This window comes from Lampris incognitus, chromosome 14 (assembly GCF_029633865.1).
Source record: "Lampris incognitus isolate fLamInc1 chromosome 14, fLamInc1.hap2, whole genome shotgun sequence".
NCBI lineage: Eukaryota > Metazoa > Chordata > Actinopteri > Lampriformes > Lampridae > Lampris > Lampris incognitus.
In genome coordinates this window covers 37,120,042-37,132,567 of record NC_079224.1, presented here as the reverse complement: position 1 = coordinate 37,132,567, position 12,526 = coordinate 37,120,042, and the positions used below count along the sequence as shown (strand labels likewise).

Here is a 12,526-nt window from a genome sequence, read left to right as displayed (position 1 = left end):
GTCTTGATATTGCTCCACAGGTTTGGGAATATTCAAATATGTTGTGCTGGTCTTGGAGGTGTGGAAAAGTCCTTTGTCAAAGTGTTAAAGTTGGCTTACTAGAAAGGCACGAAATGTGTATTTTTATGCTAATGTGAAAGACGGGCAGTAGTTTCCGCAAACTTAAATGAAAACCGTGCGAACGAACTGCAAAGAATTTATAGATTTGGTAATATTAGCTCCCTTAACAAAGGCAAGTTGTTGATTTTCCACAAATAGACTTGGTTTTTATTACCGATTACAGTGTTTCCCAAACTTTTTTTTTTTACTGGGGACCCATTTTTTAAAAATGACAAACCATCGTGACCCAACTCACAATAGATCTCATCTATAAATCATGAGAAGAGCAAATTTGTGTATAAATGAATGTTCCTGACCATTTTTACTGCCATTCCTGCATCACCTTGCATTATCTTGAATAGGGAAACCAGCCGTTTCGAACCGATACACGTTTGGTAATTTTATGCGCGCGTTATTGAAAACATACACGTTAAATACTTTATAAATGAGACAAAGTAAGTGCATCTCGGTGGAGTTAACAGGCTCTCGTTTTTTGTTTTTTTTTCATCTCATCAGTAAAACCAACAATGTGCGCTAGCTTTTCATATGAGGTTCAATATTATAAGTACAATTATCAGAACAATATGAACATTCAGTGGGTTACTATCAAAAACACGCTTCTTGTTGAACGTTTTTTGAAATGCTCATCAGAACAAGTAGGACTGTGTTAAAGTCCAGCTATTATCAGTCAATTCGTTAACCACATCAGGTACGCCCATTATGTGCGATGTACTTATCCTGACTATCTTCCAAGGCTTATTCCATAGTACTCTATCGTAACTCTTCTACTATGGTACCATGGTGCCATGTTGTGGATGGGAGGAGAAATGGGGTAGGGGTAATTCTGAAGGAAGAGTATGTCAAGAGTGTGTTGGAGGTGAAGAGAGTGTCAGACAGAGTGATGAGTATGACGCTGGAAATAGAAGGTGTATTGATGAATGTTATCAGCGCATATGCCCCCCAAGTTTGGTGTGAGATGGAAGAGAAGGAAGAACTCTGGAGTGAGTTGGATGAAGTGGTGGAGAGGGTACCCAAGGAGGAGAGCATGGTAATTGGAGCGGACCTCAATGTGCATGTTGGTGAAGGGAACAGAGGTGATGAGGTGATGGGCAGGTATGGTGTAAAGGAGAGAAATGTGGAAGGACAGATGGTGGTGGATTTTGCGAAAAGGATGGAAATGGCTGTCGTGAATACATATTTGAAGAAGAGGGAGGAACACAGGGTGACGGTGTCGGTTCGGACCAGACACAGAATAAACAGGCTTCATAGAAGGTGTTGCCAAAAGTCCGACTAGAGATATTGTAATATATTTTACTCCAGAATTGACATACCAGAACTAACAAAATGTGGCAGTTAAATACACTTTCATGTGTTTGAGACTGTCAAAGGCTTGCTTTCATTGTGTATTTCGTTGCTATTTGGAAACGGTGTAGTGAATCAGGATTTTTTGCATAATAAACTGAAGACGGCTTAGCTGGTGGGCATTTTTATTCTCATTGTCATGCCTTGTTTATAGTCTTCACTCAGTTTATGATTATGAGTTGTTCTTGTGTGTCGATGATGACCTCAGCTGCCTTTTTAGAGAGGCTGGCTGTGTTCCTTTTTGCACTGATGCCTTGTCAAAAAGGGCCAGAACATGCCCATGGAGGTTGTCAAATGCCCTTCTGGGATTCAGAAGTGTAGCGTGAATCACGTTCTGGTCGACAAGAGGTAACTGATTGTGAGGGGTCTTGTATAATCTTACACGGCTCTGTGGGGTTATTTTTAAAGCAAGCTCATTGAGGTTAACATGGACCCCTTCCTCTATTTCAGACCTTTTTAACTCAAGATTTACAGCCTCTGATTGGTAATCAGCCTTCTTTTTCTTCTTCTCCGTTCTTCATAGCCGTTCTTGTCTAGTCTTTCTGATTTTTTTCCTTTCATCATCTGTTCTCATTTGTCCCCCATTTTGTCTCAGCCCTGCTCATTACCACCTTGTATTCTCACCTCTTGTCTCCCTTCTACTCCTCTCCTTATTCTTTTTTTTTTGCTTTTCTTTTTCAACGTCTCTCTCATTTTGTCCCCTTGCCACATCTTCCCCTATTTATTTCGTCACCTCTAACCTTTATCTTTTCACCTTTTAAGGTCACAGCATTCGGCTCAACATGCGATGTCAGTTTGTATGACGACAGAGACCTACTTTAGCAAAATGTTGCACAGCTGCAGTCCATGAATCCTTTAACATTCAATTCAATTCAGTTTGTTGTCATTAAAAACAATGTGAAGGCACATGTTAAAAATGAAATAAGAGCTGCGGCTTCGCCAAACAGTGCAAGACAAACACAGCAAACACAGTATAAGATACACACAGATGAAGACAAAAATAAGATAAAATAAAACACAACTACAAAATATGTAAACGTATTTACAGACATTCAGTGGGTAGCTAGGTTCAGGTGGGCAACAGCTTGGGGAAGAAGCTGTTTTTGAGCCTGGTAGTGCAGGCTCTGAGGCTCCTGTAGCAACTCCCAGAGCACAGGGGGAAAACAGTCCATGGGTGGGGTGGGTGGGATCTCTGCTGATGCTGAGACCCGTTCGAAGATAAATGTATTTTATGGCTGGAGCTGGGTACCGGTGATATGCTGGACCGCCTTGATCACCCGCTGCAGAGCTTCCTGGTCTACTGATGTGCAGTTGCCGTACCACACTGAGATGCAGCTGTTCAGGATGCTCTCTATGGTGCAGTGGTAGAAGTTGGTGAGAATTTTGGGGGATAGGCGAGTGCTCCTCGGCCTCCTCAGGAAATGCAGGCGTTGTTGGGCCTTTTTCATAAGGGCCTGGGTGTTTGATATCCAAGAAAGTTCCTCGCTGATGTGGACTCCAAGGAATTTAAAGCTGAAGGCATGCTCCACTTCCACCCCATTGATGTGTATGGGGGAGTGGCTGCAGCTTCTAGACCTCCTGAAGTCCACGATCAGCTCCTTCTTCTGCACATTGAGGACAAGATTGTTGATAGTGCACCATGATGTGAGGTGCTGAATCTCGTCCGTGTAGGCCGTCTCGTCATTGTTGGTGATATGGCCTACGACTGTGGTGTCATCCGCATTAACATATTTTTGTTTCGTGAGTCTGATAATATAATGTTGAGCGTTTACATGCATTTGACCCCGATACCTGCTTACTGGAGTCCGACAAGTCCCAAGTACGATGCAGATATGGAGTGCTTGGACTGGCGTCCATGTTTGCCAGTCTCATAGAGGGCCACATTTATGCTGCCTTGGTTCCAACAGAGATGGAGCCACATCTAATTTTTGAAAGTTGATGGAATTACTGTCAGATGAAATCACTTGACACAAAATACGAGTATATTTGAATAGTGGTTTGGTTTTTGGTTCCAACAAAACACTATACCGGTTGAGTTCACTAACTGGCACACCTTCACCTGAGAAGGAAAACTAATTAATGAAATCGGCTGGTGGCGTTTTGGTTAGAAAGAGAACCTGCAGGATCTTGGACTCTGATGGGAACTGCTTAGAGGAAAGATTTACATTTAGAATTAGAATGCAACACTCCCCCCCCCCCCCCCATCTTACATTGTTCTTAGATAGCAAAAATCTTAGTTGCTACCTAGCCTAAGATGTTTTCGCCCTTTGATTAATTCAGTTCAGTCATTTGATTTTTCTTTTCTTTCTCTGCTCCGTTTGTGTGAGGACATCCATTATTCTGTTTTAGAAAGCTTTTTGTCTCTTGCACCCATCTCGCACAAATGGAGTTGTTACCTCGCCTGTCACCTCAGTAGACGTTTCATAAAAGCCATTGTACTCGAGCTTTTAATAACATGTTGTTGTGTTCCATCTTTGTCTCCATGTGCCTTTTGAAGACAGCTATTGTTATTCAGAGGATTGTTAGTCATCAAACGGTCGGTAACCATGGGGTGATGTGAGAGCAGCTGCAGAGTGGATTCTTCCCAGTTAGAAAAGAATGTTTTAATAGAACTCTCATATCGGTACAAGCAGGTTCCCCTTCTGAGAACGAGTTATTACATCCAGTTTCAGCAAATTCAGACAAGTTCACACAAATTATGTGCATTACCACTGGAAGAGTAAACATTACATGCACTCCTGTGAGATTACTAATTAATTTTCCATTATTGGAAATTATTAAATGCAATCCCATTGTCAGTGGTCTAAGTTGTATACTCTCAAAGCCTATGCATGCTAAAACGAAGGATGAGCGCCTTTTCAAATGTAGGGGGTGCTGCGTATGCCGTTCTTGTTACAAATCTTAAATAGTGGTGAATTTGTTTACATGTCAGAAAGCTTAAAGGGTTCATATTATACAAAACAATGCAAAAATTCTCTGCTTTGGGGTGTCCGGTTAGCGTGGCGGTCTATTCCGTTACCTACCAATACGGGGATCGCTGGTACTGCCGGCTTGGTTGGGCTTCCCCACAGACACAATCGGCCGTGTCTGCAGGTGGGAAGCCCGATGTGGGTATGTGTCCTGGTCGCTGCACTAGTGCCTCCTCTGGTCGGTCGGGGCGCCTGTTCGTGGGGTAGGGGAAACTGGGGAGAAATAGCGTGATCGTCCCACGTGCTACGTCCCCCTGGCGAAACTCCTCACTGTCAGGTGAAAAGAAGCAGCTGGCATGTATCGGAGGAGGCATGTGGTAGTCTGCAGCCCTCCCCAGATTGGCAGAGGGGGTGGAGCAGCAACCGGGATGGCTCGGAAGAGTGGTAGAATTGGGGAGAAAAACGGGGGAAAAGTCCAAAAAGGTTTGCTTTTTAGAAGTGCGTTATTCATGTCTGCCTTGGAAAAAAGTTGTGTATGCAGTATTTGACATCATGATTGAGTTTGTGTCTTGAAAACTATTTTAACCAATTCAGACTTTTGGAAAGATTCAGTCTTTGGCGTCAACCGATCTCTCTTGAAAGTCCCTGCCCCTCTTGGCACCTTGCATCCTACTGATGAGAAGTGAAGCTCAGGTTGATGGAAATCCCACTTGATATTGACACTAATGTGTAGTAAAATCCGTGTGCTTTGTTTGCTGCATTTCCTACCTAATGGACTCACAAACACAACACCCACCAGATATAGGACTTGAAAAGCTGCTCCCGGGGATAGTGACAGCACTGGAACATTTAGGAGGAGTAGAAGACACATTTATTCCATCTAAACTCATATCACACATACCACAAGCACCTGTTACACAGCGTTCAAAATACTAAAAATGTACTTGCAGCCTGCCGTCCATACATTCATCAGAAACATGAGGAAAATTGTGACATGTTGGGATGCTGATGTTCTGTAATCGCTCTTTAAAAATGTGATTTGTGATAAACAAAAAGTACCTTCATCCACAACAATGTCAGTCCCTCTTCTTATGTTTTAAAATGCCCCTGATAATGGTTCCCCCATTATGGCAGCAATTCGGTGATCAAAGGGAGGGAGCATCAGAGTCCCCTCTCCCTGCCAGTGGCAGCTGCACTTTGGCAGTGCACAATGATGCACTTATTGGCCTCTACTTTCATGTCCAACCATTTATTTTCAGCCATGGACTTTCCAGGGCTCAGAGCCGCCCCTGCAACATGTTGCCATTCAGCAAATCTCTGCTTTGTGCCATCACGTAGCCTCAATGCTTAGAAACTCCACCAGTTTTACTCTTTAACACAGAATACATGAATTGTTAATCTATATCAAAATATTTCTTCCTAAAGCTAAAATTTTTTATGATGGTTTACTTTTCCGGGTCACAATGGACAAATACACCAAATTCAACTCATGGTGAACTTCAACAGAATCTGAAGCCCTGTTTACACCTGGCATTAGAATGTGTCTTGGGTGATCCAATCACAAGTGGACAGCTCTATGTATATCAGTTCATACCTGGGATTAGAATGCGTCTCCAAATGCGTCTCGAGTAACCACTTATGATCGGATCTCACTTCCCCACCCTGTATGCAAATAAACACGTGCATCATTTCCGTTTGCAATGACCAAATGCTTTGTTGTTTTTTAACTGGTGGGAGGCAGCAGTGCACTTCCCGTGCCTAGTCTGGCGGCGTGCGAATGAGCACATACTTCCGCTTATGCAGAGAACGCCAATTGAGTAGGCGGTCCTTCAGTGTGGCCCAGGAGACATTGGTGTACATGGCGCGAAAAGAATGTGGCCATATGCAGCCCACACCACCTCCGCATGTGGTCTGAGCAATGGAAGCTCAATGTCGGTCTCAGTGGGTCTTGGGTGCATCCACACCTGTATTTAGAGTTGTCCATATGTGATCGGATTACCCAAGATGCATGTTAATGCCAGGTGTAAACGAGGCCTGAGCCTGAGTCTGGTTTATACACATGTGAAGACGGGACTTTGGCAAAAGAATGACTGTTTAGAGAGAGTCTATTGTATGTACTTGAAATCTGAAGAAGCATCAGGAGCAAAAGAGGCGTATCGCAGGACCACTAATCATTTTGGTTTCAAGTTATCCATAATCTTCTCTATACATACTGCATTTTGCCTTGAGTATGGTGAATAAGGCACAGAGGATGAATCATTGGATATTTGATCTGTTTGATCGTTTGAGAACTTGGCTTATTTGTCTTGCAATCTGAACAAGCAAATTGTTCTAGTAACCACTATGAGAACTTTTTGGTGTAGCAGAAGTGCAGCATTATGTTATATGTTACAAATGCCTGTGATGGACAAAATGCCAAGGTTTATAACAGCAATAAATATCTAGTTCATTTTCATCCTCTAGGCCTGCTCTTTTTTTCTATTCTCAAACCATTAACCAATAGACATACTGTTAAGTCAACCCACTGTGCATTTAAGCACCATGTGTGTTTCTGACACATTATCCCCAAACTCCTTTTGTATGTGTACATAGTGACTGATCAGTAAACAGTGATGGATGGACAGGTATAAGTAGACTTTAGGTATGTGTTGTTATCCCTCTTTTAAATCTAACAGCCAACAATCACACTTTACAAACACTCCTAATGGTTTCAAACTGGCATTTAAAGCAAAGTGGTTATTTACACAACTGATTCCTGCCCATTGAAAAAGACACAGATGTTGAGCCGTGGTCTTATTACACTGTTACACACTTTAATAACCTAATGTAGACTTGGTTGTGTTATGGAGTCGTAAGGCTTTAATGTCTACATGCTTTTAGTACTACAACTTTTACCCGTTTTCAGTTAAACAGCTTTTCGGGTCATGACACGGTGGACTCTTTATGCAAAGTGTGCAGCAGAGTTCATGCATTTTCAACACAAGTGGCCCTTGTGAGAATCAAGTCCATTACCTTTGCAGTGTTAATGCCATGCTTTGCCCATTGAACAGTACAAAAATTGCCCATTTTTCTTAACTAAATTGGCTTTTATTGTCTTTCTGTCTTCAGTAAAGCAGATGTTGATTTCTGCAATACCACATAAACAGCTTTTAATGTCCCCCTCCAGTGACCTCATCCACAATCTGAACACTGCCTTTGCAATGCATCACTGATTTTACTGGGAAAAAAAAGCAGAAGGAACAACCAGTTTTTTAACAACTAAAAACAGGCATGCTTTCCTAAATATGCTCTGTCTTTATGTTTACTGTTTCCTCATCCTGTCTCTGAATCTGGCTCTTGTACTAAGACATACCCAGGATGGACACGTTTCTCATGATTTCTTATCAGGATTAACTAAAATGTTGCTCTTATCACATGCTGAGCTAACCATGGGGATTTCAATTGGGCCTGCACTTAAAGATGCACAGAAGGGGCGTCTGGGTAGCATAGCGGTCTATTCCGTTGCCTACCAACACGGTGATCACCAGTTCGAATCCCCGTGTTACCTCCAGCTTGGTTGGGCGTCCCTACAGACACAATTGGCCGTGTCTGTGGGTGGGAAGCCAGATTTGGGTATGTGTCCTGGTCGCTGCACTAGCACCTGCTCTGGTCAGTAGGGGAGGAGGAGGAGGAACTGGGGGGAATAGCGTGAGCCTCCCACGCGCTACGTTCCCCTCGTGAAACTCCTCATTGTCAGGTGAAAAGAAGCGGTTTGCGACTCCACATGTATCGGAGGAGGCATGTGGTAGTCTGCAGTCCTCCCCGGATCAGGAGAGGGGGTGGAGCAGCGACCGGGAAGGCTCAGAAGAGTGAGGTAATTGGCCAGATACAATTGGGGAGAAAAAAATGGGGGGAGGGAAAAAAAGATGCACAGAAGTACATGTATTTCACTTGATAACAGATTTCCTTATGTGCATTTCCCCTCTACAGTATACTGCCCATCAAACAGGGGGTTCTCCTGGGAGGGTACCTGGGAGCCTTCAACATCATGGACGGTTTCCTAGGACATGGCAAGAAACTGAAGTAAGAAGGGAGGAGTCTACGTTGAGCTGAAGAAGAAGATGGAGAGAATTCAAGAAGTGCTGAAAAGAAAGGAGACACTTGTGCTTCTAAAGTACCACCTCCCATCCTGGAGGAAGCCATGAAGACAGGTTTCAGTAGACTGATAACCCTTCAGTCAGCTGTATGATGCAGACATAATTTTATACTAAGCACAATAAGCTTTGCAAAAAAAAAAGATCTGATTCTAATTTACATGTTTTTATGTAATTAACAAACAAATTGTAATGTGAAAGTCGCTGCCCTAACAAGATACCGTGGTATTTTTTAATTTTCATCTTCCAGGTAGTCGTTTTATGGGCAAAACAGTTTTGCATTTGCATTTCTTAGCCGTCCTCAACCATTCTACTTTCAGGCTACCGAAAATGTTTCATCGTTGTCAAAGCGAACGGCTCACCTCAAGCGTGTCCATTAGCAGCATTTATATTTGGCTTGATTTAAAGTTAATAACAATGCCAAGGCATCACTTTTCAGTTTATGGAAATTCAAATCAAATCCTCGTCTATCTGGTACACGGCTTGGACGACAGGGCTGAAGGTGGTCAGTTGCCTTGCCATTTCCGCCTTCGTCATTTCACTTAAGCACACTTGAAGACAGATTATTACGAGTGCCTCTTGTTATGTTGGATTGTAGCTAATATAACCTTATTTTTTTAAGTGTTGATATCCTTCATCCATCCATGTTTTGAAATTAATGATGACAAATTTATTTTAGTGTGGCTGGTTTTTATCTGTAACTCCTTTTTGTAACCGTTAACAGAATTATCTGCAATATTTTTGGTTTATTTTGTCCTGCTTTCAAACCAAGTGCAAAAACAAAAAGTCCTTGTGTTGCCCTGTCCCTGGTATGTGAAATGCCATGATGCTGCATAGTGAACTCATCAGGGATGTATTACTGGGCGTTAGAAGAAGAGTACAGATTGAAAGTTGTTGTTTGGTACATGCCTGCATGTTTTGTGTAGCTGTACAAATAGTGACAAAAGGCACTGTAGTTACATAGGAAGTGGCATGTGTATCTCTTTTTCCTGCGGTCTCCAGAGGACCAGCAGCAGTCACAGGGGGCCGTGTCTCTAAGAAAGTTCTGCCGTTGTCCCGCACATCAGTCGTTCCCCGTGCTCTGACAGGACGCTCAGCAAGCTACAGTTTCTAGGCAACGTAAATCCACACAATCATCAGTTTTGTTTGATATCGCATAGCAACAACATTTATTCCACAGAGTAGAAAGTGAGTCCGTGGGGGCTAAAAAAAAAAAAGTTTCACTATTCGGTGTCACTTCTCTTTTTTTTAAACGCTCAGGCTTTAGATCCACCAAATATATTTATCATTGACTTACAGTAACGCAAAGCTGTCCCAAATCTTGGACACAATAATTTCTTTCTTCTTTTTTTTCCCCATTTAGCTGGAAAATATTGTCTCAATGTTGCCAGTCCAACACTCATTAGTGGTAGTTAGAATTAGATTAGGTCATTACATGGTGCGGAAATGTTGCCTCGGAAATAAAGATCAGTGCTGCAGATTTGGCAGTTTGAAGGAACTGAGCTGACTTCCTCCCTCCCTCCCTCCCTCCATCCATCCCTCCATCCATCCATCCATCCATCCATCCAGCCATTATCTTTACCCGCCTAATCCAATTCTGGATCACGGGGCCTAGACATTGTTTTCAGTGATATCATCTATATGTGTGTGTGTGTGTGTGTGTGTGCCTCGTTAAATTTGGGAGTTTTGGAAAGCTGTTTCCTAACTGAATTATTGCTGATCTTTAAAGAAGGAAGCCCCTAAAACGAAACGTTCTTCTTATTCCCCGGTACCACCGAGTCATCGCTGAACGCTGACCGACGTTTTCGTCTTATTTCTCGCGATGGGAGACAATAGTGAATGTCTCCTTTTGCAGATTGAAGTGTTCCTTAGAAAATGCGGTAACAGTCGAACTCTGACATTGACTGACATGCCCCTTTTTATGGCTTATTGTCAGCCTCTGAAAGTGACCACCGACGTGTCTTCCATAACTGATGCTTTGCTGAAGTTTGCTCTAATGCTGCTGATATCAGTCATCCCTTTGTTTGTTATTGTATTTCGTCGTGATATATCTTTTCATTTGGTGCAGTGTTGTGAGGTCCAAGCCATTTCAAAAACCGCACCTTGCATATGTGTCTCTGTAAGTCCTCGCCCAGCCCAGGCATCATACTCAGACCGCCTCGTTTCCAGAAATGTCTCTTATACCTGACAGGTGGAGTTGCAAACCTTGCTAGCGTAGCAGTGTAATGACCACGGATGTGTAGACTCACTAGCTTGTCTAACGGGTCAGACCGTTTAGTTGACTGGTTAGCGCAGTCGCCCGTGGTGCGGGGAACCCAGGTTCGATTCCCGGCTGCCCCCTGATCCGTGGTCGTTACACTGTTAACACTAGCTTTGGGTCCAGATCACACAAGACCGTTGTAGACAGTAGTCCAGGTTTACACTTCCCTTCCTTGAAAAAAGCACAAGGAGTCCTCTGTCGCCAGTTTGATATTCTCTTTCAACTTAAGGAACCACAACCCCAGTGACCATGAGCCATAGTCCCAAACCCGCTCTAACTAGGGTGTATCAATGCAATGGACAAATGCAGAAGTACAATATAAGATCTGGTGGTTTTTTTTTTTTTTTTTGTTCTTGATCTGCAAGTTGTCTTGGTAAAAATGTGACAGGAGATGCAAAAAACTTCGATTTTCATTATTATAAAATCTAAAACTTATTAAGGAATAGTGTGAAAGAAAAGAACTATTTTTCCCCAAAATGGATATCCAAAGTTAAACGGGTTCTTATACGTTAGTCATAAAACTTAGTACACACCATAAGTACAGTGTAAAGACTCGACTCGGGTAAAGTTGATATTTTTGGGTAATGGTTAACGCTAGTATTGCTTTCCAGCGGTTTGGCAGATGGAATGAAATCCATGTGGTTTGGTTAGCATCGCAAGCTACACATGACAGTTAAGCCCTATGGTGGAAAACTTACTTTTAACCCTGGTAGTCAGAAAATTTGTGGTTCATATAGCCTTAAAAATTGTGTGTTGTGGGCATTTATTTGATTTATCATATATGCATGTAATGTTACATATATGGTCTTATGTAACAGAGTTTTATCACTGACACATTGTTGATTAAATGTAACATTTGCTGTTATGTTCAGCACTGGTGAAATGTGTCTTTTACATGTGTCTAATGGACTGTAATAAGGATAACGAGCTTGTTGTCATAATTGTGAATAATAAAGCTGTTAATGGACAAAAAGGCTGGATGCAGAAAGACAAGAGATCCACTAAGAATGGCTATGGGAAGACAGTGTTACAAAAAAAAAGATGGTAAAGTATTCCTTGTGACAGAAGGTGACATGGGTACTCCCAAAGCATGCGGGACATTAAAATGGACACTATCTGAAGGACTTTTATTTGAGTCTATGCCGACTCTTCCTGCTAAATCACAGATGAGCCTAGTGTTTCTGAACACATTGAAAGATGATACATGGTCTAAATCTGCATCACGATCGATTTTGAAACTATGGGAGTTGTTTTAAGTTTTCTTTTTGGGGGGGGATTTTTTTTCCTTTTTCGCCCCAATTGTACTTGGCCAATTACCCCACTCTTCTGAGCCGTCCCAGTTGGTGCTCCACCCCCTCTGCTGATCCAGGGAGGGCTGCAGACTACCACGTGCCTCCTCCGATATATGTGGGGTCGCCAGCTGCTTCTTTTCACCTGACAGTGAGGAGTTTTACCAGGGGGACGTAGTCCGTGGGAGGCTCACGCGATTCCCCCCAGTTCCCCCTCGAACAGGCGTCCTGACTGACCAGAGGAGGTGCTAGTCGGGGATTCGAACCGACGAGCCCCGTGTTGGTAGACAACGGAATAGACCGCTACGCTACCCGGACGCCCCCGTTTTAAGTTTTCTAAACCAGGTTTAGTTTTAACTGTTGCCATGAAGCCCATGCATCCTGTTTCCATCCTTTCCAACAACACACACAACTGTACATTTTAATGTCACGTTAGCCCTTGCACATTAATGCAAAGAATCATAATACAAATAT

At 42.8% G+C, this 12,526-nt stretch overlaps 1 protein-coding gene across 1 annotated transcript in view; it reads left to right on the top strand.

Annotated features, from left to right (window-relative positions):
- LOC130123634 (epidermal retinol dehydrogenase 2-like) overlaps window positions 1-11,736 on the top strand; it is a 36,189-nt gene extending 24,453 nt beyond the window's left edge. Inside the window, exon 7 of the mRNA XM_056292868.1 lies at window positions 8,340-11,736. Coding sequence (XP_056148843.1) covers window positions 8,340-8,436 — 97 coding nt within the window. The 3' untranslated portion in view covers window positions 8,437-11,736. The remainder of the gene's footprint in view (window positions 1-8,339) is intronic.
- Window positions 11,737-12,526: the final 790 nt, after the last annotated feature.